At 37.2% G+C, this 26,189-nt stretch overlaps 2 protein-coding genes across 2 annotated transcripts; one reads left to right on the forward strand and one right to left on the reverse strand.

Moving 5' to 3' along the window:
- The first annotated feature begins 211 nt into the window (after window positions 1-211).
- Window positions 212-12,432, forward strand: LOC145774288 (uncharacterized). The gene is made up of 4 exons (XM_082585491.1): window positions 212-795; window positions 1,328-1,475; window positions 1,542-1,648; window positions 11,903-12,432. The coding sequence occupies exons 1-4, from the start codon at window positions 544-546 to the stop codon at window positions 12,197-12,199; spliced, it is 804 nt and encodes a 267-aa protein (XP_082441617.1). The 5' UTR covers window positions 212-543; the 3' UTR covers window positions 12,200-12,432.
- A 56-nt stretch (window positions 12,433-12,488) lies between these two features.
- LOC145774287 (basal body-orientation factor 1-like) lies at window positions 12,489-22,985 on the reverse strand. The gene is made up of 12 exons (XM_082585489.1): window positions 22,841-22,985; window positions 19,542-19,670; window positions 18,786-18,909; window positions 18,173-18,238; window positions 17,420-17,629; window positions 16,840-17,001; window positions 15,927-16,109; window positions 15,416-15,541; window positions 15,207-15,307; window positions 14,254-14,406; window positions 13,765-13,938; window positions 12,489-12,766 (listed from the first exon to the last, which is right to left on the reverse strand). Exons 1-12 carry the CDS (start codon window positions 22,900-22,902, stop codon window positions 12,637-12,639), a joined length of 1,620 nt encoding a protein of 539 aa, XP_082441615.1. The 5' UTR covers window positions 22,903-22,985; the 3' UTR covers window positions 12,489-12,636.
- Window positions 22,986-26,189: the final 3,204 nt, after the last annotated feature.

The following is a 26,189-nucleotide window of genomic DNA, read 5'->3' on the forward strand; positions in this document are numbered from 1 at the left end:
GTCTAGATTAGAACATCACACAACTAAGGCGAAAGAGAAAATTGAAGTCCCACTTTCGAGTATTTTGGCGCTAAAAGTAACTACTTTCAATTCTCTCATTTTCGCAAACCATGATTTTTCCCGATTAGTTTTCTTTTTTCAATTTTCTCTTTCGTCTGAGTTGTGTGATGTTCTAGTTATTACCGGGTAGAACAGAAGCGTTTCATTTTATGGAATTGTTACTAACAATTTGTTATCAATAAAAAATCAACCAGGTTTGGTAACTACAAAATTATTGGTAGTAGTTGAATTTGGCTTGTTTTGGTTCCGCTGTCTGGCCACCCTGCTGATATGTAATTTTCCTTTGGGAGTTCGCAATGTTCTGAAAAAAAAAAAGGATAGGGTAATTATTGGCTATTGTTACCCTTTTAGTCATTTTTGTGGCTAGTGTCCATACTATTTGTAATTCACCAATAAACTCAGCTAAAAATGCTTATTGAATAGGCTAAACTACGTTTTCTCAATGCAAAAGCGATTGGCTTGGAAACCCCATACAAGTGAAAAATGAAAGTGATATTAGCTGGGTATACAAAGACAGGTACAAAGACTATGAATTCTGCGCTGACTGAACTTGGATATGATGTTTATGATTATGTTGAACACTTTTGGTACCATGGAGAGGACTGGAACAAAATCTTGTTAAAAGGTGGAAGTGTTTCTGATTTCAAAAGAATGTATGAAAACGTAGATGCTATTGTAGATGCTCCTGTGTTTCGTTTTTGGGAAGAAGTTCATTGGGCTTTTCCAGAAGCTAAGGTAAGATTTCTAAGCATTTAAGACATGGAAATAGGCTACATATTATAACTGCTACTGAAGCCTAGTTACCGCTAAACTGTTAAAACATACAATACTATTGTAGTTTTTCATTCAGTTATTGCATAGTAGTACAACGAAGAAACCACAATAAAAAATAAATAAAATAATTTGTGCATATTTAATTATTTTACAAGATTACTACCACCTTGTCGTAAACACTAGCATAGAATCAACATAGAACATTTGGAAGCTGGTATACAAGTCCCTCCTCTCCCTTGGCAACTCATGACAAAGAGGAATTGACCAAAACATGTGGATTGAAGAGGGTGAACAGTAAAGCAAAGGTAAAGTACTTTCACCATATATGTTTGGTTGAGTCCTGTCTTTGTCATGAGTTACCGAGGAGGGGGGACTTGTATACCAGCTCCAACATTTGTTATAGGGTATAGAATTAAGCATGCTGTTTAATCGATTTTCTTGTTTGGAAACATTGTTTAACCTACCATTAATTAATAATACGTTTTGATAACAGATAATATTAACAGAGCGGTCAGATGAAGATGTGTGGTACAAAAGTTTTTGTGGACAAATAAAAGAAATCTTCACCGGACGATTCTTTCAGCTCGTGATGACAATAACTCCATTGGGAAGACAATACTTCACTCACTGGCAAAATCTATGTACGTAGAGTTTTTTTTGGCTTTTTTTTTAAGAGAACTACCCAAAGACATTATTGATACTTTCAGTGCCTGCTGTTTTTGGAGCTGAAGCCAACTCACGTTGGATTCACATGACAATGAACGAATTGCTTCTAAAGCAGAGATATCGCCAACACAATGCTTATGTGAAGCAGGTTAGTTTTTCTGGTAAGCCACCAAATTATTATTCAAGATTAAAGGATATTTGAATGTATCGTAGTATGACCATATTTTATATTTATCACCCCACTAAGCCTATCACTGTTTCCTGTGGTCGACCTATGTAATGCTATAGTGGCCAGTTATGATTGGCTACTTCTAATAGTGCAATATGCTATGAAAACCTCCTTAAAATGTTTGCACTGGATAACACAGAAAATAGAAAAGAAAATGAACAAAATTAATCTTCAAAAACGTTTGTAATCGGCATGAATAATGCAGCCTTCATGCTACCATTCTACAATATACCTATTACCTTTGACCTGACGTATGCCTGTAAAGTTTTTTTTTTATATATATATATACTGGATGCACGGTTATGAAACTTCTAAGTTCCTGCTATGTTATAACAAGTGTTATTTTTCACTTTGATGGTATAGCACGCTTGTTTGCATACCTGAACAATGCAAACTACAGGTTTTGAACCATTGACGTATATCCGGTCACAGAGATTGACAAAGTTAAGTTTCCACTTCTTTAAAGCTGAATGGAGAGCAGTTCTTGAAATGCATTGCTCAAGCACATCCTGAGAGTCGAACCAGCGCCTATTGATCTTGCGTTTTTTTTATAGATCATGTCGGGCGCTCAACCAACTGAGCTATCGGGGCAATAAAAATAAATGGAGCTTGTAGTTGGTTTGCGGGTGACTTCGTGAACAAAGAAGCTTCAAGATCAAGCAGCGCTTGTTCGACTCTCGTGGTGTGCGATTGATCAACGCATTCTGGACTGCTTTCCATTCAGCGGCACCTAATGGATGGAATAATTCCCTGGTAACAAGACTTCAACAATTAGAAACTTCACTCTGTCAATTTCGGTAACCGGCCCTGCTTCAAAAGCTCTGTAGGAACTGCGGACTGGACTCGTGATGAATATCGATAGTTTTCAAACTTGTGCAAAATGTTTGTTCTCCGATAATATTTGCGCTCCTTAAAAAACTCACGTGCTGTGAACAAAAATAATGGATAAATCGTTTTCAACCCAATAAGGGAACGTTCAAATGTTACGTAACGCTGTTTTTCCGAATTTTTGACCCCCCCCTCCCCCATGTGACGCCAACGTAACGTTTTTGTCAACCCCCCCCCCTCCCCCACGTGACGCTTTTCCATTACAAAGCCCGCTTTGCCAGTTTATATCAAAATAATGACGTGGAAACACGTGCTGATAAAATATCTTGGTTTGTATGCACTTAAAGCTTACGTTGAGACATGAAATTTTAGCTATATTCTTTTTTTGGAATTAAAACGTTATGTACCTACTGAAAACGTTTAGTAGCCCACCCGGTTCAACTCAATAGAACCACCTTGTCCACAGCTAACACATTCTCTACTCTCTATGTCACTACTTACTGTAGTAATTAAAACGGGTATAGTTCAGGCTTTAAGTCAGTGGTTTTCAATCAGGGTTGCGCGGAACCGTAAGGTTCCACCAGTAAGTCTAGCAGGCCCGGATTTAGGGGGGCAGAGGGGGCAGTTGCCCCGGGCCCCCCGACTTTTGAAGGGCCCCCCTATGTGAAAAAAAATATAATGTTGTTGTTATTTTTTTCCTTTTGGCCTTTAAAGTTTCTGCAAAATGCTGTGCAGTACTGGACTGATGCTACTGTATACGTAAAAGTGGTGTTTCGCACGGGGGCCCCCCGATCTAAAAGTGCCCCGGGCCCTCATCAGCTAAATCCGGCCCTAAAGTCTAGGGGTTCCGCAAGTTTACTGTAACGTCCGCTTTGTCTATTTGATTGCTACGTTACAGTGACGTATTTTGTTTGTCGTTGACCTTCGCTCTATTGAACTGCCTGGTCAGTTTCTTCTGTCTAGATTGCTTCCAACAACACGACACATGAATTTGAATTGGTTTTCACGTGTTCTTTTAATGTGCATTTTTAGACAATCTTTTAAACACAGGTAACTTTGAGATTTCTTAATTTGCGACCGTCCAGAGAAAAGCAATTTTGTAGAATGAAACAAATCGATTTACAGTACAATTTACGAATTCCCTTTCTCAAGGATTGACAATTATTGAAAAACGAATAGGTCATAATGGTTGTATAATTCAATGAAAACTGACGTTGTATCGTCGACTAATAAGATACTGATTTAACGAAAACAGACCACAGGTGCCAAACGCATATGCGAAAGAGGCCAAACAATATAAAAGAGAAACAAAAACAGGTGGCTTTTTTAGTACAGTGGTCGGCAAAAGAGAAAAAATCCAAATATTAACAAACGAGTCACAAATGAACGCAGAGGGCTTAACTTAAGAAAATTGGCAGTAACATTCCCTCCCCTTTAAGGCCTCGTACATTTGTTCAAATACACAGGTATAAACAACATGAGAAAACAAAATCAGCACAAATTTACATTGGTTTTGCAGGAACGATCAAGCATAACTTTTGAATTGGTCTGACAATCAAGGACTGTTTAGTTTGAACGCTAACGCTACGGACAATGCCATTTTTGTCGGGAAACGTTTGAATTACGCGACCCATGAGCCAATTGTTTCGGGGTGTGTTATCTGCGATTAAAACTATGTCCCCCACAGTCAGATTAGGAGATTTTTTGGTCCACCTTTGTTTTTGCTGGAGCAAAGGTAAGTACTCTTTTACCCACCGTGTCCAAAAGACGTCGGCCATGTATTGGACTTGTCTCCAGCGTTTTCGAGAGTAAAGCTCTTTTTTGTTTGTGAATGAGCCTGGAGGAAGGTTTATTTGCTGTTTTAGAAGAAGCAAATGGTTCGGTGTGAGAGCCTCCATATCATTAGGATCGTCTGACGATTTTGTAAGTGGACGACTGTTAATAATGTTTTCTACTTCACACATGAAGGTAGTCAGCGTTTCATCTGTTAAAGTTTGGCCTTTACAGATAGCTGATAAGATTTTCCTAATGGATCTGATTTGTCTTTCCCACACACCTCCATGATGGGATGCACTTGGAGAGTTAAAGATCCACTTGATGCTTTTCTGTGTTAAAGCATCTTCGATTTGACTGTTGTTCCATGATTTGATGGCTTCTCTCATTTCTCGTTCACCACCAACAAAGTTTGAACCATTGTCAGATCTAATTTCTTCTACTTGCCCTCTTCTTGCGATGAATCGTCGTAGAGCGAGTATAAAAGATGAAGTGTCAAGAGAGTTTGCGATTTCAATGTGTACGGCTCTTATTACAAGGCAAGTAAAAATGACACCGTATCTTTTATGTTCTGTTCTACCCTTTTTAATAATAAATGGGCCAAAATAGTCTACACCAACATAGGTGAATGGAGGTTTGTCTGGTGTCAATCTGTTTTTAGGAAGATCAGCCATTTTTTGTGTGCTGAGTTTTCCGCTTCTTTTGCGGCAATCAACACATTTGGATAAAACCTTGCGGACTGCTGAATTGGCTTTTATAATCCATAGATTTTTGCGCAGGGCAGACAGGACGTGTTCCCTGCCACTGTGACCAAATGTGTCGTGCATTTCTTGAATGATGAGAGGAACTATTTGGGAGCGATTTGGAAGGATAATTTGATGTTTTGCATCGTGTTTGAGAGGTGCAGCTTTGATGCGGCCACCAATTCTTAGTAAATTGTTTTCTAAGAAAGGGTCGAATTTTATTAAGCTACTGCAGTTGTTTAATGGCTTTTGTGCTTTCAGTTGGCTGATTTCGTTGGCAAAGTGTTTTGACTGAACAAAGGTAAAAATAAAGTCTTGTGCCTTTGTGAGCTCATCTGGAGACAAGCAAAGATTGTGTGCTGGGGCATTTTGTTTATTTGCAAGGTTAGTGAGTCTTAAAGTCAGAAATTTATGCTTACAACGGAAAAGCCAAGCAACGATTCTTTTCAGCTTGTACCAAGAAGAATACTTACCCAAAAGATCTTCCAGAAAGTGGGATTCGCTTTGGGTTGCAAAACACGTTTGCTTTGGTTGTTTAATTTCTGGGTCATTGTCCACGACTTCGAGAAATTTTGGTTGCTTAGGCCATTGAGATTGTGGTTTCCATAGAAATTCAGGGCCGTTTTTCCATTGATTGCATTGAAGAAAGTTTGGAATTGAGAGACCCCTTGAAGCATGATCAGCAGGATTACATTTAGTGGGAACGTATCTCCATTGGGAAATTGTTGAAGCATCTTTAATCTGTTGAACTCGATTTGAGACGAAGGTATGAAACGCTTTGTTTGAGTTGTTGAGATAGCGCAAGACAGTTGTGCTGTCGGTCCAAAAAATTGACTCTTTATTAAGATAAGGTACCTTTAACTCTCTTTGTAGTATTTTTTCAGAGCTAATTGAGATTGTAGCAGCTGATAACTCCAATCGAGGAATCGTCATTGCCTTCATTGGTGCAAGTCGAGTTTGGTAGTGCGAGTCTTCCAAAAGTTTGATACTAGAGTTAACAGATTTCATGAATTGAGCTTGTTGAACAGATAATTCGGGTTTACAGTTAACAATTGAGTCAACAGCGTCAAAGCACATGTCGCACATTGGATGGGTAGAAGTTTTGGTAAAGAAATTTTTAGTTTTGCTTTGATCCTGTTTGTTGTTAGGACAATTCACTAGCCAACCAACGGCCGTTTTGATGGCATAATAGCCACCTTTTGCTTGTATTACTTCTTGCGGTTGGAGAACGTACGGATTGTCATTGCCGATAAGAAGTCCTACCTCTGCGTCAACATCGGGAATCGAGATGTTTGCAAATTCTGGAAAGTGTTTAGTGTCTTCTAGGGTAGGAATATCTGTATTTGAAACAGGAATTTGAAAAGTGGAGTAAAGAGAGCTTAGAGAAATGTATTTGTTTTCGTCAAAATCTGACATTTCGACATTTGTGACCACCTTTACCTTGTTACGTTTGCCAGTGTTGTTTAGCGTGATGGTACAAATATTAGTTTCTTGACAGTCGGCAATTTGCAACTTTTCTATCAAATCATTTGTTATGAAAGATGTTGTACTTCCACTGTCCAAAAACGCTTGTGTAGTGATAGTTTGATTACTTCCTTGCAGGCGAACCTTTACTGGGATTATGGGAAGCAGACTGCGAGAATTTGTTCGTGTGTTGACAAACCCATTGCGTATTGCTTGTGTAGGTTGATTGATATTAATTTTTTGAGTTGTGTCTTTAGGTGTGATATTTGTGGTGATTTGTGTTGCATCTGGGGGATGCAAGAGAGTAGTGTGGCGTTCAGTGCATCCTAGTTTTATGCAAGGGTCCTTCCTTTTACATTGATATGCCCAGTGACCAGCATTTAAACAGCACTTGCAGAGTTTGTTGTCGATTACAAATTTAAGCCTTTGGTCAATATTCATCATTCGAAATTGTTTGCATTGATTGAGAAAATGTTTATCTCTGCACAGATGGCATGTCCTTTCATGGTTCGACGATTTTATTTGCGTTGCAAAGGTTACGCTGCTCCTACGTTTGGAGTTGGAATCATCGAATTGTTTTTTAGTAGATTTTAGAATATCGCATGCCAAATTGGTCGTTTCTCTCGTTTTGCGCGAGACGTACCGTGAGAGATCTGAAAGGCTTATTTCTTGATTTCTTTCATGCAAAATTACGTCAACTTCGCGTAACCAGCTAGAATACCAGCCACTTGGCAAGCGTCTTATTATTTTTGTTATGGTATCCATGTTGTCCATTTTCTGTAAGTAATTCATGCCAGACAAAGTACATATGCAGGAAGTTAGTTCCGAAGAGAACTTGATTAGAGAATCCTTGTTAGAATTTTGAAGAGATGGGCCGTTTATGACGGAATCAACACATGCGCGAGCTATTTGAAATTTTTGACCGAAGGTTTGTTGTAGCAAAGCTCTTGCTTTTGTGTAACCTTCGTGGGGAAGCATGTATTGACACCCTTTTACCAAAGTGTGCGCAGAGCCTTTGGTGTATTGCAACAGATAAAAAAGTTTACGTTTAGGCTCTGTGAAATTACAATCAATTAACGTATCAAATGCGTCTATAAAACCACAGTATTCAGCAGAATTTCCATCAAAGATTGGGGGTTCTACAGACAACAGTGGGGACGGGTTGATAGTAATATTTGGAATTTGTTTCGAGTTTACTGATTGATTATTGTTTATTTGATTTAGTACAGGGGTCTGGGCATACGACGTACTCGGCTCATGTCTCACAAACGATTTATTTGTTACTGTTTGTGAAGGATTAATTTTGTTTGAAACGACAATAGATTCGTGAATGTTAGACCTGGCTTCTACGCCACTCAACGTTAATTGGGATAACATAGGATACACAGAATTATTGTTTACATTAGTTGCTAAATTCGATTGAAATTGTCCGTTTATATCAACATTGTCTTTAGACATTTTATAGCGCTCACCAGCATCTTCTTCCGATTCTTCCGAAAGTTGGGCAATTGTCTCTTGGAGCTCTGCCTTTAGTTTAGCTTCCTGGACTTGTTGCAGGAATTTTCTTTCTTGTTCTTCACGTAGCTGACTTTGTTTTAGGACCATTGTTTCAAATTCTGCCCTTGCTTTCGCTTGCTCTTGTTCCAACTCGCAGATCCTTTTTTGTGATTCCAATCGAGCTAATATTACCGCCTTCTTAATTTTAGCGCTCATTGTAGAGGAGCGGCTTTTGCTGGAAACTTTGCTGGTGCTGTCGCTTGGGTGCAGACTGCCATTTTCTGCTTGGTAGAGCATTTTTGATTGTGATCTTGTTGTCACCTTTGATGTTTGGGGTTCTGGATTTGTTGATTCTTCGGCATTTGATTTATCTGCCACGTCTGTCTCCTTTACAGAATTTGTTGCCATTTTCTTGACATTCAACTTCGCTCACTGTCAACAACGACGACTTTCTTGATTGAAATGTCTAAAAACTGAAATGTAACGTCCGCTTTGTCTATTTGATTGCTACGTTACAGTGACGTATTTTGTTTGTCGTTGACCTTCGCTCTATTGAACTGCCTGGTCAGTTTCTTCTGTCTAGATTGCTTCCAACAACACGACACATGAATTTGAATTGGTTTTCACGTGTTCTTTTAATGTGCATTTTTAGACAATCTTTTAAACACAGGTAACTTTGAGATTTCTTAATTTGCGACCGTCCAGAGAAAAGCAATTTTGTAGAATGAAACAAATCGATTTACAGTACAATTTACGAATTCCCTTTCTCAAGGATTGACAATTATTGAAAAACGAATAGGTCATAATGGTTGTATAATTCAATGAAAACTGACGTTGTATCGTCGACTAATAAGATACTGATTTAACGAAAACAGACCACAGGTGCCAAACGCATATGCGAAAGAGGCCAAACAATATAAAAGAGAAACAAAAACAGGTGGCTTTTTTAGTACAGTGGTCGGCAAAAGAGAAAAAATCCAAATATTAACAAACGAGTCACAAATGAACGCAGAGGGCTTAACTTAAGAAAATTGGCAGTAACATTTACATTCAAATCCGAGAGTCTATTATATTATTATATGCATATTGTTTAAATATAATCAACAGTGACGTTCGGTGGCTTAAACCATTGGGAAAGCAACTTGGAAATATGCTGCAGCAAGGTAGTAGGCACGAGGGGCGTAACCGTCGGGCGAAGCCCGAAGGCGTGTTGCCGAAGGCAACACTTCCAGCGGGGGGTCTGGGGGGCCTCCCCCAGAAAATTTTGAAAAACACTTCCAATTTGGTGCGCTCTGAGAGCATTTCCAAAACAAAATCTTCGGACTTTCCCAGTCCGAGGATAAAGATTCAATCAATCAATCAAACTGGGACTAGTCTAGAATGTTGGCTGCTTTTTTAGACTGAGCACAAAAACTTATTGTCAATGTCATCTGTAAGCATTTACGACATGCATTGGACTGGTGCACTAGTAAAGAGCAAATAATTAGCCTATAAATTAAGCTAATAACTTAGTCCATTCTTGAAGAACACAAGTATGTTTGCTCTGAACTTGTGATGTCAGTCTGTTGATCCAAAGAATTTAAAAAACACTTGTGCTGTTTCAGTACTGGTTGGTTAATGTAGCCTACCCTTTGGAATTGCATGTTTTATTGTAGAATCTATGTTTTTTTTTGGTAAGAGAACCAGCTTTATTTTCAGCGTACTCAGTAGCCTATAGTTACAAGCCCGAAAATCACTCATGCGTAGAGGCTGTATTCCTTTCGCCTGAAACCAAAAGCAGCCGCTATGAGATACGCATTGACGTCACTGGGAAAGCAACTTTAACCATAACACCAGATAACACATCTGATTGGCTAAGCAGCTGGTGTCGTTTTGCAAAACGATTGAGGATTGGATAAAACGAAGGCGTTTTTCAATGTAGGGTAAGCAATTTTGAAAGTTGATTTCCCTGGAGCTTCAGTGATGGTTTCTGACAAAAGCGTTTGCGTTAATTGGCATTTATAGGCAAGACATGCGGTTTGGTAAGGACTTAGACTACTCACAAGCGTTACGAGTAATTCTAGTCACGAACACAGTAATTTTCAAGTTAAAATAGACTTGATAAAAATAATAAGAAGTTAAACCTAGAATTCAGTCATTATATTTTGCATAGTTTTCGCTCAGGTAAGCACTGCTTTCCTTGCTTTCCCTCACCGATCGTCACTGATAATCAAATATTGATTATGTTTGCCACTATTAATAAATTTTCTACACTTTAACACGTTCGCTGCGATCCCGAATTTTCGTTGTTTTCTTGTGGTGCGATAACCTTTAACTTTCTGCTTTTCCGCCAAATTTTGTCGACATGTTTTCTTCGCTTCAAGGAGTTCTTTCAGACAGTTCGTTTGTACACCGGTGGGTCAAATTGCCGTGAACGTGTTAGAGATCATTTTGTTTTGCCAGTAGGCTATCAGGTTTTTTACAGTTTGTATTTTTATTGTACATAAATAAATCTGAACATGAGTATTTTAATTTAATTAATCAAATGATGTTTTTTGCATAAGGTAATTAAATTATTGAACAGGGGTTCCTCGAGCTTTTGGAATGTTTCATTGGGTTCCATTCCACCAAAAAGATTGAAAACCACTGCTTTAAGTGATGATAAGTGATACTTTTATTTGAAATTTACTTAAAATAATACTTTCTAAACCGGTTAAAATTTACAGCCATAAAAAGGGCCAAATAAGGCCAGATTTTTTGGCCTTATTTGCATCAATTTTTTTAAGCCAACTGCAATTTAAAAAGGCCAGATTTTTGGAATTTAGCCTAAAAAAAGGCCATCTGGCAACCTTAATGTTGTTCACTCACATCAAAGCAAGCTTTGTGATGTAAGAATGTTGCCTGCAATTTCGAAATGCGAGGTTTTGAGCACTTAGAACCTGTATGGAATTACGGGAATTACAGTACCGTAGTTGATACTTGATAGAGATTTTGTTGGTGCTGAATAGGTGCTGTTGGATATGATTTCAGCTTAATTTAGTATCCAAACGACGATACCAGCCAGCACAAATAAACTACCGTAGCCTACTCGTAAGCGTTACGTATCGTTTTGCTTGAACCCCCTCCCCCCCGATGTGACGCTAACGTAACGCTTTTCATAACCACTCCTCCCCCTCGATAGCGTTACGTAATATTTGAACGCTCCCTAACCCACCGCAGCTTTCACCAGTGATTCTGTTCCATAGCGATTGATGGCTTTCAATTTTGCCCGTTTTAGCAAAACATTACAGTATGACGTCAAATCGGCAATTTCATCAACAATAACTTAAGAAATAGCGTCAGTTTCAAGTTGCTGTGAAGTAGCAACTCTTCAACATCTCCGCAATTTACCTCTATGACGAAATCTTACCATGAGTTCACCTTTGTTGTTCTACAATCGTAAACATATTGTTGAAATTTGCAAATTTTAAATTACGTAATTGCTTGCCCTTTTATTTAATCCAAAGGTGCTTCATATTCCTCCACACAAACAAGTTTTCCACACTTCATTTTTATTTACGAATTTAAAATCTATTCATTCTAAATAACGCCAATTCAAAAATTCTGGTTCTAAATTCTGCAATTCAAACTCACACATAAAGAAATTCCTTGAGACTCATTTCGTTACCTCTGTGTCATCGGAGCGTAGTTACGCTAGCAGCAGTTCTGCTATCATAAAGGGTTATTAAACATTTAAATAAAAAAAAACTTAGAACCCCTGCAGCCTCTACAAGTATGCGAAACTACCAGAAATAACCTATCAAGGCTTTGTTAGTCCGAGGAAAAGATTCAAAAAGCAAACCAACCTTAATGCACACATGAATTCAATTTATGTGCGTTTTATTTTTAGAATGCTCCCCAAGATAAGCTTTTAGTCTACAACGTCAAGCAGGGATGGGATCCGTTGTGCAAATTCCTCGGCAAGGATGTTCCTAACAAGCCATTTCCTCACAAAAACATCGGAGGACGTGCTAATGAAACTCTGCTGAAAGAACATCCTGTCATGCAACGAATGAAAAAAGAATTCTGGGCTAGCTTAAGTCTGTTGCTGTTTCTTGCAACGATATGTGGTTGGAATCTGTACAAGAGATTTTCACTTGCTGCTCTGGTGATGATGTTTCGAAGAATAAAGAACATCGGTTCATAGTGGTTACTGCTGCTGCACATAAAAGTAGCTTACACGGCTATACGATTGGATAGCTGTCATCGCATCTTAAACCAATTTATATTCACGATCAATTTTAGCTACGCTGCTGTGCAATAATTCGTCATTTTGTTCGCTATGCTCTGTTGATTTCGCCTCTTCTTTTTAATTTGACATACGCAGTAAAAAATTATAACGATGCTCGCATTGCAAGCAATAAAAATGTCAAAGGGTTGGTTGTTGTTCTCTTAGCCGCTCACTGAGACTGATTTAAGACAAAAAGACAGCTGGATACGAAAGATAAGAAACGTATATTAAATCAAGTGCAAAAAATATGAATTATTTTAAAAATACATTGTTTGACAAATTTCTGTTTTTCTTTCACCATTTTGGAGATAAGAGAAAAAGAGCAACCAGAGACTGAAAATGGGCCTCCCATATCATGAGGCCGCCTCGTTGACAGCGATTGATGGAAGGCTGATAACAGACGGCTGTTCTTGCTGGGTTAGAAACGTCATTGATGTCGGTTGTGATTCTTCCAGGGCTTCTGGCTGAGAGGGATCCGTGCCCCTGCGGAAAAGTGCAAGTAATTTAATGACGAATAGAAAGAAGTACCGGTAGCACGAAACTAACTTATGCAGAGTCTCGATAGTTGTCAATTGACAGCACATGGTTGAAAGAATGCCTCTACATTTACACAATTATGCGAAACTACTAGGATTAAGCTCTTAAAACTTTCCCAGTCCGAGGAAAAAAAAGATTCCCACTATCAATCAAATAGCCACAACAGCATTGGATATTGTTAACTCTGAGCTTACACGTCGAAGAATATATTCGTCGGTTTGAAGTTAATTCAGCAATAAATTCAAAATTTCCTATGGCCGAAAGTATTAGCCTATTTCCCTTCGATTTTGACGAAGTAAATCTTCATGAGCCTGAAAGTTACAAGTTGTATGAGCGCAATCACATCTTTGTATGGATTCTAGGTCAATAGCCAGTAACGTAACAGCGTTTGTGGCAGACTGAAGAAAACCTCTGGTCACATTTTGTTGCAAAATATAAACAAAAATAAGTTCAGTTTTAACATTTCCTTGCCTGGGGGGTTGACACTTTTCTTTTGTCAGTCAGATGCATTCCTAACAAAGGCGTAAATATAGACGCTTGTACGAATACATAATACCGATAAATACTATCAACACTATAAATAAGTGCTCAATGCCAAGCAGAACGAAGTTTTTAAGTGATCAGCAACTTTTTTTATACAAAGCCTACGTTCAATAAGATATAGCTTATAAAGTTATAAGCTACGTACAGTATTGACATAGCCTATATGTAATGGTGGGCTGCCATAGTATTTTATAAAGTGATGTCGTGTTTAGGCCTACTTGAGAAACTTCATCAATGAGTAAATATTAGCTTATTAAAAAGAATGTAGCAAACTGCATAAAACAGAACTGGGCCCGAATGACTTGCTTAAACATGAATGGCAAATATTTTGAGAAAAACTGTCGGAAATGAAACTTGTTGATGGCAAAAGCGTTAGACTACGTAAAAACAACGAAACTCACTGCGTTGGTTTGTCAGTAATGCTCAAGACGGACTGAGGTGCTGACTTCACAGCCTGGCGATTCGTTTTCACGGTTCCTTTTATTCCATTCATTCTGGCAAATAAAAGCCGCAAAACCTTTTCTTTCTGCTCCCAAGTGAGGTCACGAATGTCGACTTTGTTGCCCAAACTGGTCCTATCGATGGCAAGGAAGAAAAAAAATCAATAAAATTGCTAGATCACAAAGTTAACTGAGAGATGAGGTGTATGACAGATGTTCGGAAGGGTCTCTGTTCTACACCCGCCAAGATCACAAGGCTTTAGCAAGACACTTAAAATTAATTTTAAGGAGGACTTAACAGTTGCCTTCCCATTCTCTCAATGAAAGCCTTGATACTGAAAATTAAGAAATGCATAAGCTTCGACACCATGAAAAAATTAAGCGACACAAAAAACGTTTGATTTGTGTATTTACACGCAAAATAACAAAAATGGAAGAGAATTAAATTACCAGTTTTCAGCTTCACTGAGGTCCGCAAAGACGCTGTTTGTGCTCACATCATTTTTAGAAAATGTTCTTATCTTTGGAAATTCTGCTTGACCTGTATGGGCAGCCATCATTTTACGTTGGTAAGCCTCGCGTGCTGCTTGCACGTACTGAGCTCTGTAAGATGTAAAGTGGGTTAAATGTAAACGTTAGGTGGGTTTCCCAGGTCAGCATTGAGTTTTGAACAGACCTGCGAATTGAGACACCAATCTACTGAACCACTAATTAGTCACTCCATTTGTTGTACGCTATAGAGTCGTAAACTTGCATGATATTTGCAAACAATATTGCGCTTTGCCAACAATAGCCTACAGACTTGGTTGAAAGCCAAAAGTCACAGCCTAATACATTGATTAATGATCTGTACGATCTGTACTTACTGGTAGGCTACAGCAATACAAGGTTTTAAAAGAACGCCACTTCCCTGTCGATATAATAGAGTCTACACTTGAAATAAGTTAGACAAATATTGAAATATAGGCTGTAACAACGACAACAAATCTAGCCTACTACCAATAGGGGATAATACACCGATTAAGCACATCGGCACTTTTCGCAAGTTAATTTGCTAATTCTTTTCTTATGCACCAACCGTAATCCGCTGATTACTGATGAACTTCGCACAAACTAACAAGACTAGATCAACTAATCAGTGGGTTAGCTTAATCGGCTGCTTAAAAATCAGCTGTTGGTAGCCTACATCCAACCCTTAACTAGCCAAATGTTTAATTAGAGAGAAAGAAAGCAACAGAAAACAAAAAAGAGACATAAAAGGAGGGAAAGAACTAGAACTGTGCCAATAGTTTTATACTCCGAAAGTCATGCTCTTCTGCTGAACCTACGATTCAGACAAAACATCACCAGGTGTACAACGAATGCAGTCTTGTAAGTTAGAATAATACTACAACACGTGATACCTGTTCATGGCAATTTCTGTCCTGACTTTTTCCAGAGCATCCAAAAAGAAGATTTCAACTGTAGTACGTTGATCCACTATTCGTTTTGCCACGATCTTTACCTAAAATGACATTTCATTTCAGTTACGATTCACTAAGCTGTGCAAATCACCAACGCAATGAGAGAAAGTTACAGTGAGAACAAAACTGGTATGCCAAGTTGAAATTACTTTATTGGTCTCTTTGTCTTTCAGTTCTAACATTCTCTGGAGACGCTTGATTTCTCCCAAACTGGCAGTTGTCTCGACTTTGGCTTTTTGTTCAATATTGCGTTTTTCTGTTCGGAATTCTTTGATCTGGAAAGAGATTTAGATTCAGAATTAACTGGTAGATAATGCAACCAATGCTTTATGAGAATCAAGAATTAGTTTTCACGTTTGAAAAGTCTTTTGCTTATTTTTTTGTCCAATAGCGTTACATGATTTGCTCAGCAATGACAATGTTGAACAAAAATTTGAGGTAAAACATCATTGTTTAAAGGTAAATAGATGCCTGGTGAAGTCTCATTCGAAAGAATCACTATAACATCATCATTTGCCGTAACCTAGCCGAAAGTTGGCTGTCAATTGCTTCCACACGTCACGTACTTTCGCTATTCTTTTTACTTCTCCGATGCTTGATCGTCTCCTTCTCTTGCGCCTAACGCATAAACGCCTGGTCTGATAATGCACCAAAACCTACCATGCTGCTTAAGGCGTGTTCCAAGTCATTGACTTTTTCTTTCAAGTCCCGAATCTCCTGTTTCTGGTGCTTGCCTTCGAGAACTTTCTGTTTTACGGTTGCGTCATTCAGTTCTTTGTGGGCACGAAGGCTGTCCACTTCCGTGGTGAGTGTGTCGCATTTCGATTGCAAGTACTGAGACTCCTGGAAAAATAAAATGTTGTGTTGTCATTAAATTATTACAATTAAGCATGAGGTTAAATTTAGAACGCATAACGCAGCCGAACAAAAATAATCTTTGTACAAAAAACTGAAAATGATTGGAACGCTTAGTCGATCTAAATGCAAATAATAAAAAAAAAAAAATGACATGCAAATAAATCAAGCCAAGACTAACTGTCTTCTTATCAGAATTTTAGCGACAGATTGGGGATTAAACATGAAATTGCTTTGAACTAAGGGAGGATACATTTTAGAAAGTGCTAAGTGCGAAATTTGAGCACTAATGGAAAATTATTCAAATGTAACTTTGGCTTGAGAGCCAAACAAGACCAAGAACAAAAAACATTTTTACATGATCAAGGCGGGAAAAACTTTTGGATAGCTTTCTGAAATTCCGAATTTTATTCAAAGCTAGACGACGGCTACTTTTTAATGGAATCACCTGTTAGACGGTGGGTTGATGGCATCATAAAAAAAAAACATTCTAATGATCTGAACATCTGACCTGGTACAACTGAGGTTCATTTTCATGCCCGTGCATGCCTCTTTGTAGAAACGAGCATCAGACCAACAATCATGTTCATTATTAACGTAACAACAACGTTAGAAGTCGTATTTACCATAAGGGAAAACAGTTTTCAACAATAATGAACAAATGTCTAATAACCTAAAGAGGATAGCTCAAAACTGAGAAAGCAATGTCACCCTATACCTTCAAGTGGTAGCTTAGACTTTCATTCAGTCTTATATTTTCCTTATAGACGGAACGTGTGGTCTCATCCAGGTTAGCGATGGCCTCAGTGTGAGCTCGTTCTGCTAACTCAGCAATTTTTTGACTGGCTTCTCTTTCAAGGCGGATTTTTTCTTCAAAAAACTGCAAAAATGCAACATGTTTATTTTATATGCATAGTGATTTTTCTGTACAAAGTGGGTATGAGAGATTGAGAGGTTATAACTGTTTCTGTAAGTTAAACAGTTAGCGCTTTCATTAGAAACATTACTACAAAATTTGCACAAAACTTTACATATGCACGTAATGCATATTCCGAACATTATGTACAGCAGCAGAACCGAGTGGTAAAAAACCTTGGTACAGCACTCGAAAGGGCGCCGGTTCGACACCTCTCAAAAACATAAGGTTGTGTCTTTGGCAAGACACTGCAAAGGAATGCTTGAAGGTGGACATGAAGATTGGCTTCCTAGCCTTCCCGTCCACCTAATCCAAATCTTCAACCACCAGAAGGAATCCTGCATACGAATAAGTAAAGTATGTGTAAAAATTTCCACCATACTTTGTGTTCGATCTTTTGAAGTGTGTCTTTGTGTTCTTTGTTGGCTAGGAATAGACTCTCTCGGATTTCATCAAGTTCCGTTTGCATTTGCGCCCTTTTGCGTCGAAATTCTTTCACCAGTTTCAGCTCAGACTGCATGAGCTGAACCTCGCCAGTTCTCTGCTCAAGTTTACTCTCTAGCGCCGTAATGTGGTTGTTAAATTCGGAAATCTACAACACAGAAAAGAGCGGACTTAGGTCGAAAAATGATATAATTTCGATGATTATTTTCGATTTGTGAACAGCCCGGAAGGCCAACGTACAGTCGTACACTACAAGGCTAACGAATATTACAGTATAGCACGGGGATAAAGTTTTAATTTCAAAGCCAGAACAAAACCTTGTTATTGGTATTTCGATCAGTAAAACATGATACAGACATTCCAATCAGGGTTTGTGTTTAAGCATTTGCATTGATGTTTATCCTCGGGCTGGATTGTCAGTTTCGCATACTTGTAGAGGCTCTGAACCACTGACGCAGGCCCGGTCACCAGATTGACAGTGAAGTTTCCGATAGTTGTTGAAGCGTTGTTGCCGGGGAATTATCCCATTCACTAGGTGCCACTAAATGGAGAGCAATCCTGACATGTAATGCTCAAGAGCACACCCAAAAGCCGAACCAGCGCTGCTTGATCTAGAGTTGGGCGCGTAACTACTGAGCTACCGGGGCATTCCACGTAAACAATGGTAAGCTACTTGTTATTTTTCACTCACCACATTGGCTTTATCTTTTCTGCTTTGTTTCTTCAAGTCGCGCAGTTCTTGCTGCAGGGCTGTGATCTTGAAAAATATTAATCACAAATATTAACAAAATGTAAGTAATCATCAATTTGATATATGCAACACATGCTTGAACAGAGATGGCACTTACTCTATCAAGTCAAACGCAAGAAAAAGTCTTTTAGCTATTAAAAACATATAATAAAATAACTGCATTTCAAAACATCGGTTTCAACGACAAAGATAGGCCTACTCTTGGTTTACCGAACCTTACCCTCCTCACTCATCCCTGACCAATTTTATAAAAATGAGTTACCAGTTTTGATTCAAAATATGAGCATCTCCTTTTAGTAGCCTACGATTTACTTTCAGTTGATGAAGTTTTTTCAAACACCTTAAAAAACCGGGAGATATACAAGTTTGTAATAGAAGTTTGAAAACACTCATAGCTTTTAGGGTAAACAAAAATCAACAAACATCTCAACGCCAGCAGCTACTTAATAAGCATGTCATTGGCATTTTGCTATACATTGCAGCAACAGGTAATGAACACAATTACAACACAACATTGTTATACACATGATAACCAAAATGGCGCCGTATTCACCTCTTCATCTTTGGCCATATCCCCTTTTTTGAGGTAAGTAACAACTTCGATTGTGTCCTTCTCCGACTGGAACAAAGTGTCGTGCAGTCGCTCATTTTCACCGGCCATTCGTTTACAGTTTTCTCTAAAATGTTGATAATACAGTTATCCCTCAGTATTAACAACGTGGGAGCAAAATACGCATACGACAAAGACGGGTTAGTTGGGTGTTCACTGGAAACAAAACACGGATCAAACTTTACCTAACTTGTGCATGTACCTAAGGAAAATATATTCAAGAGTAGGCTACAACAGTAGTGACAATACGCCGGGAACCAGTGTTGGTGGATTCAGGCTCAGGTTGTCACTCAGTTTAACCTATCTTTTTGTTTCATTACATTTGATGCGGTTGTAGGGTTATTACATTTTTTCATTATAACTGCAATGCTTCAACAGTCCATGTCTACCTGATGCTTTTTTTGGTGATAAAATGTAAAAAATCTGTACCAGCCAGAACTTTAATTTGCTTTTTGAAAACGATTAATTTAATATGATCATAAAACGTCAGTCAAGCCATTCTGCGAGCGCATTAAGTATGTATACTAGAATGCTTGATTATAAGCAAAAAAACAGTACTTGCAAGTCAGCACATATTGGGATAATCAAACAGAGTTGTAAAGCTTAAGTAATTACTTCAAAATCAACAATGTGCAATCCTATTGGTAGTTTTCACACTATGCCCTTAAATGCCAACTACTAGTATGCCATAAATCTCACCGGTATTCATTTCTTGATACCTCAGTGACTTCAAGTCGACTTGACCACAACTTTGCATTCGCCAAAGCCATTGACAGTTCCACATCTCTATCTGCCTTCGAGGTTTTCTTTCCTTTTCCTCCCTTCTTTCTAAATTATAAAACATGAGTGCTGTATTGTTAGCAAAAAATATATACTGGGTATGACCATATTTTCAAAACACATAACATTCTTATCCACTTTGTGTAGCATTTATAAATGCATTTATTTTATTGTGATAATAATCGCACATTTGTTGGCATATATGATTTTAATTCAATGATTAAAATACATTTAAAGTTTTCAAATTCGTTTTGTGACATCAGTTTGCCTGTGTTTTGATGTGTTTGATTCAGACAATCAAATCAAGAATCATACAACATTTCACTGTCAAGTTCCATACACTGGGTTGTGAAATCATTGCCAGAATTGAGACAAATATTCGTCCTTCTTTCTGTGTTATTGGCAAGCAAGGTCGTTTTAGGGCCATTATTGAAAACTGCAGCTTAACAATAGCAAAATAAAGCGATTTTGAGAAAGTTACAAACATCAAACTAAGTTTGCAACCATCAAACTGTGATAAACATCTCCACAAATTGTGAATGTGAAATGCTAATTTTAACAATACATAGCTTGTCAACATAAATCAAATATTTACGTATATACTAAAAATGTTCAATGTTTCTATGGGTCATGGATAGAGATGTAAATGCAAAAAAAACGAACCGTTTTTTTTAAAAAAAAACGTGTTTTTTTCAAAAAAAACTTGAGCCAAAAAAAACACTCGTTTTTTGGTTTTTTTTGTTTTTTTTGTTTTTTTTCATATTTTTCTGAAAAAGTTGCAATTTTTTTGCAATTTACAGCTTAGTTTCATTATAGTGCTCTTGAAAAACATTAAATTACTAAAAATAGTTTTATTGGTGTGCTGAAATTCCTAAGTGTTTGTGTTTGGCAGCATATGTTCTTGCATAGTCCTATGAGGACCTATGTTGTTTCGCTTTCTTCTTCATTCTCTGGCATGTTTGTGGCAGTAGACCTGACAAACATTGAATTAATGAAATTTGATACATGACATAATGTAGATGAGTTAATTTCTTTTTCCTTTTATGGAAGTTAGCCTATGATGTTAGTATACTGTGGTACTGGTTATTCTTGTACACACTCAATGGGTTGACGAAATTTTGACAAAACAAGATGGCAGTATTCAGTACACACATTTACCTTGTTTGTGGACGTGGTAATTTACTAATGCAAGCTATTGCCAATAGCTTGTTTAAACATGTTTTGTAACTGATAGCTTGCCAACGATGTATATGCTTTATAAATGTTGAAACAGAAGTATTCTTTTCGTGTGTTGTAAGATCTTGGATTGGACACTTCGTCATTGATGCTTCTTGCAGATTATTTGGGACATATAATGCAAGAGACCTTATCACTGATATTTTTAGCTGTCAAAAGTTAGTGCATTTGTCAGAAAAGGTTTAGGTTAATGTTCCTTTCAAATGCCCACCACCCATGTTGACTATTGCTAGTAACTACCATTCTACCAACCTTGAATGAAGAAATTTTTCCTTTAAAGTGGAGTTTTTCAGCACTGCTCAGTGCTCAGTGTTCACATAGTGAATAAATGCTTTATAATGCTTTTCCTGACAAGAATAAAGTTTTACCCATATTCCCACAATGCAGGATAAAGATACAAAACAAACATCAAAGATGAAAACTTATTTTATTTGAGAACTAGGCCTACTGTTTTTTGAGATAAAAAGAAATTGACCTCTTGTCGTTACGCACCAATAAAACCATGATGCAAACTTTAATTTTTTTTATTGGGCAGAGGAAAGATTGACGAAAAGTTAGGCAAAAACAAAAAAAGTGCTAAAGTCTCAAAGTTCTGCAAACTAGTTCAAATTGGATGGATTAAGTGCAATCAATAACCATACTTCTTTTATACATGTCTATGACAGCACAATGATGTAATTAAGGGAAAACAAACATGACTATGACGTCACAAAGGATTATTGAATCTCTTCAGGGAAAATAAAAAAACATCAAAACGTTTCCATCTTTCACTACATTTAAATGTGATTTGGGCTAAAAGTTGGGACTTTAGCACTACACTGCTTTTGCCAAACTTGTCATCAATCTTTCTTCTACCCAATTATTTTTTTTTTTAATTTACGCACCATGGTTTTATTGGTGCGTAACGACAAGGGGTCAATTTCTTTTTAGCTCAAAAAGTAGTAGCCAAAACTTGTTTTAATATTCATAAACAGATAGCCCACCCCATAAAACATGGGGGTAGAGCTAAAACTTATGTAAATATGTTGAGCGGTTCTTGAGATATGGCCGTTTTTCTATTGCTCCTTATCTATAAAGCCACTTAGTGGCTAAGGTTATTTCACTTATAACTCGAGAACCGCTTGTGTGATTTTCATCACGTTTGCACCAAATGCACATCAACTGGAACAATCTCTTGACGTTGTACTGGTAATGGTGTGGTGTGCTGGTGAAAAGTGCCTTTGTGAAGTAGAGAAACAGGACCCTGACCACCTGGTCCTAACGTAACATGCCCATTAACCAAAATCCCAGGTGGCTTCGAAACTGTACACAAGTGTGGTACTGCATTTAACAACTGGCTGAACCAAATTACAGACAATACTTGAGATGTGCCAACCATAGGACACTGTGTTACTATTTGAGACGATGAGAAACCTTTATGGCTCGTGTGTTGAGACTTGAGAGACATATTGTCTCATTTGAAAGATGTTATACGAGTTATGAGACTATTTTTTTGTTGAAAGAGACGCTATTGCAATGAGTTTACCCTAATTGCTGCATATTGTGACATTTAATAAAAAAATAGCTAAAAAAAACAAAAAAAACAAAAAAAACGAATAAAAAACAAAAAAAACGATAAAAAACAAAAAAAACGAGCTCGTTTTTTTTAAAAACAAAAAAAACCGTTTTTTTACATCTCTAGTCATGGATCTCATCAAATTATTTTTTTCAAATTTTTCAATTGTTTCATTAAATATACACTGAAGTAGAATACACTGAAGAAGAATACATTAAATATACACGGAAGAATTTCTATGGAAAGAAACCCCAAGTAGTAGGTAATTCAAATATTTCTTTGGTAAAATTTCAATTAAATTCATATAACATAAATTCATAAAAAAACGCTGCAAGCAAAGAGTCAGCCACTCCACTAGTGGAGACATAAGTAACCTAGTTTAGATGATGATGAAATACATGTATTTTATCAATTAAATACAACTAACCCTCCTTTCTTTCCACTCTTTTTCCCTTTCCCGCCCTTTTTTCCTTTTCCCTTCTTAGGCATATTTGTCAACGTTAAAAAACTACAAAATGTTAAGTTATTCCACAAGTGACATACTAATATTCCATGAACTACATTTTTTTCTACAATCTGAATTGAACAAACAAAAAGCATCTACTTAACAAGAGTGCTTAATATTTTTATATTAACTGGATAGTTGTGGAAATCTTTATCCTATGACTTAAAATGCATTTCTATGGAGGCTTTGAACCACTGACACAGGCTCAGTCATTGAAGTTGACAGAGTGAAGTTACTGAGGTGTTGTTATCTTCGCATTAAACACTAAAATATGAATTACTGTACATATACCACAAAACGCATGTGTTTAATTGGTATCCAAACAACTAACTTGGTCAACCGCAAATGTACGACTCGATAACTCATTCGATAGGCTAAGCATCAAATTCTACAAACAAAGAAATATCCTTGTCAAACAACAACAATTTATTCAACTCATATAACTACACCCGATAGCTCAATTGGTTAGCGCGTGACTTATGGAACGAAGAAGCTTCAAGATCAAGCGGCACTGGTTCGACTCTCGAGGTGTGCGGTTGAGCAACACACGTTAAGGACTACTCTCCATTCAGCGGCATCTAACGGATGGAATAATTCCCCAGCAACAAGGCTTCAACAATTGGAAACATCACTCTGTCAATCTCGGTGACCGGGCCTGCGTCAGTGATTCAAAGCCTCTACAGTCTACAAGTATGCGAAACTGCCAGGATTAAGCTCTTCAAGAAGCTTTCCCAGTCCGAGGATAAAGATTCAATCAATCAACTCTCGGAGTCTCGGTGTGTGCTGATGAGTGGTGCACTTTAAACTGCTGATGTTATGAATAAAACAGTTTACTAGTAACAGTAAACGAAACAAGATTATTATTAATAAAATCACATTTACATTAGTCTCTAAAGACTACACCCTTGACAGCCTGTTCCACCTAAAAGCTCTGCTTGGCTTTTTGCTTGGCATTGAGCACTTTTTGTAGTAGTAGGCTAATGGTATTTATTATATAATTATATATATAACTGCAGACAGTGCACATCGTTTCGACCTTCCGGAGAGTAAAAACACTCAAATCATCTTCCTTAAGAGTTTATTGGATGAAAACTGTTCTCTCTGGTCTATAAAATTCTTCTAAAGTATTTAAATAAAGGCAAAGTGGAACTGAGAAATATATCACTTATTTTAGGCTACATTCATGTTGTAACAAAACAATGACTCCATAAATAGATCAGGTGAGCTTTCGCTCCATTAAACTACGGCACAATGGATTAAGTCAATCTAATTAAACTACGGCTTTGTCAATCCGAGGATAAAGATTCAAAACCATAACCTTATCAACTCATACTGTCTTGAATACTGAAAAGTTTGGGTGTTCATCAGGACAATTATCGTTGTTTGTTGTTAATTTTACTTTCAATTTCATCAGATGAACGTAGCAACTAGTGCTAGAAACGATCATACTGTCTTTTCACTTTGTGTGTTTTATTCATTTGTGTTTGACTACAGATTTTATCAAAAACTTTGCTAGATGCAAAGAAATGAAATGAATTAACAAAATTTAGTAGGCTACTGTAGCCTGCTTCACAAATTTCAGATTACTCCACTCAATATCATCAATAATTGGTCTTGATATCACAGGTTATGTTTTCAACCTACATTTGAGTTATTTCCTACATTTGAATGTTTTCAGCTGTACTAATATAAACAGACAAAACAAAGTAACTTTAACAATGTTAACATAATGCATCACACAAAAAAGTGGGGCGTGTTGTCACAATTTTTACAAATCAGCATATAACTCGTTCTGTGCCAATGGTATCGAGATGCTAGATAGTGCAATTGAAAGAGGTATCAATCGACTTCTTTACCAGTACAGCTAAAGTTTTTCTAGATTATTTCGTTTTTACATAAATGCATGTTTAATGCAAGTGAATGGGCTGTGACAACACGCCCCACCCCGGGGCGTGTTGTCACAAAATTTCTGCACATGCTTTATAATTAAAATATGACAGAAACCAATGAAAAATGGTTTTAATACAGCCTGAACGAATAAAAAAATATGCGAAATGCAAAGAAATTAATTTACAACATATTGGTAAAAAGTTTATGCCCATTGTCAAAAGCAATAAAAATGTCATCTTGAGAATTATGTGTCACTATATATGTATGTCATAATATATGTGTATTTGTGTGTCATAATAATATTATGTGTCATAATATATGTGTGTATCATTTATCTAATATTAATTTTTTTTTTTCAAAAAGCGTTGCATTTTAACAAATACGCATATTACCTCGTTGTATAAGCAAAAATATTTTTTTATGTTTTTTAACATCAAAAATGCACACCATGGGGCGTGTAATCACAGCTGTGACAACACGCCCCGTGGTATGAAATCACGTGGTTTCAACAACCATGTGTACATCTTTACTTGCATGTCTTATCTGTTTGATATGATGAAAAGAGCAGGCTTAAAGCAAACGAATGGTATCTTTCCTGATCAGTTATGATCATACCTTAGTTTGCCAGACCATCTTTTAGTTTAGTTATAAAACCTGATTTTGCCCAAAATTCAATGGCACTCCTCATAATTTCTGCTGTGGTGACAAATTTATTAACCTTCACTGCTTGTACAAAAGAGAACTGAAAACTATGCCTTCCATTGAAAACTCATAGTTATACGCTTGGGTTATCACATGGAAATCGTGCTGTGACAACACGCCCCTGTGACAACGCGCCCCACTTTGCCCTATAACAATAATTCACCTCTCAACAGGCAATTATTTTCCCATGGGTCATTTTTCCTTCCGTGTGTTCTAATTGTTGTCACATGCTTGTATATTATATGTACTTCATGTGATCTGTTTCCTGCCGTGTTATTACTTGTAATCATTCTTGAATTACTTGTTGAGTTTGTGCATTATTAGTCAGACTTATCTTATAATTTTCGTTTTATGTACTGTATATTGCAGATTTGTAATTCCTGATGAGCACACAAGTAGCCTACGTGTCGAAAACATTAGAGTTTATTTTAATTATGTTATATTTTTTGTGCCTAATACGCAGTGGTGGATTTCCAGAAGATTAGCTTCCGGAACGTTAGTTTTTTCACTTTCCAAATGCGTTACGTGCCGTAGAAGAGATTCAAAATTATGCCCTTTTATAAGACTTTGAAACAACACACGTGATGTACAGTACGTGTTTAAAACGTTGCTGAAGTAAGTATCATGGTTTATAGAAGGTATAGTGTTGTTCAGTGCGAATATTCGTATTTTAGTGAAA

This window comes from Aplidium turbinatum, chromosome 7 (assembly GCF_918807975.1).
Source record: "Aplidium turbinatum chromosome 7, kaAplTurb1.1, whole genome shotgun sequence".
In the NCBI taxonomy this organism is placed as follows: domain Eukaryota; kingdom Metazoa; phylum Chordata; class Ascidiacea; order Aplousobranchia; family Polyclinidae; genus Aplidium; species Aplidium turbinatum.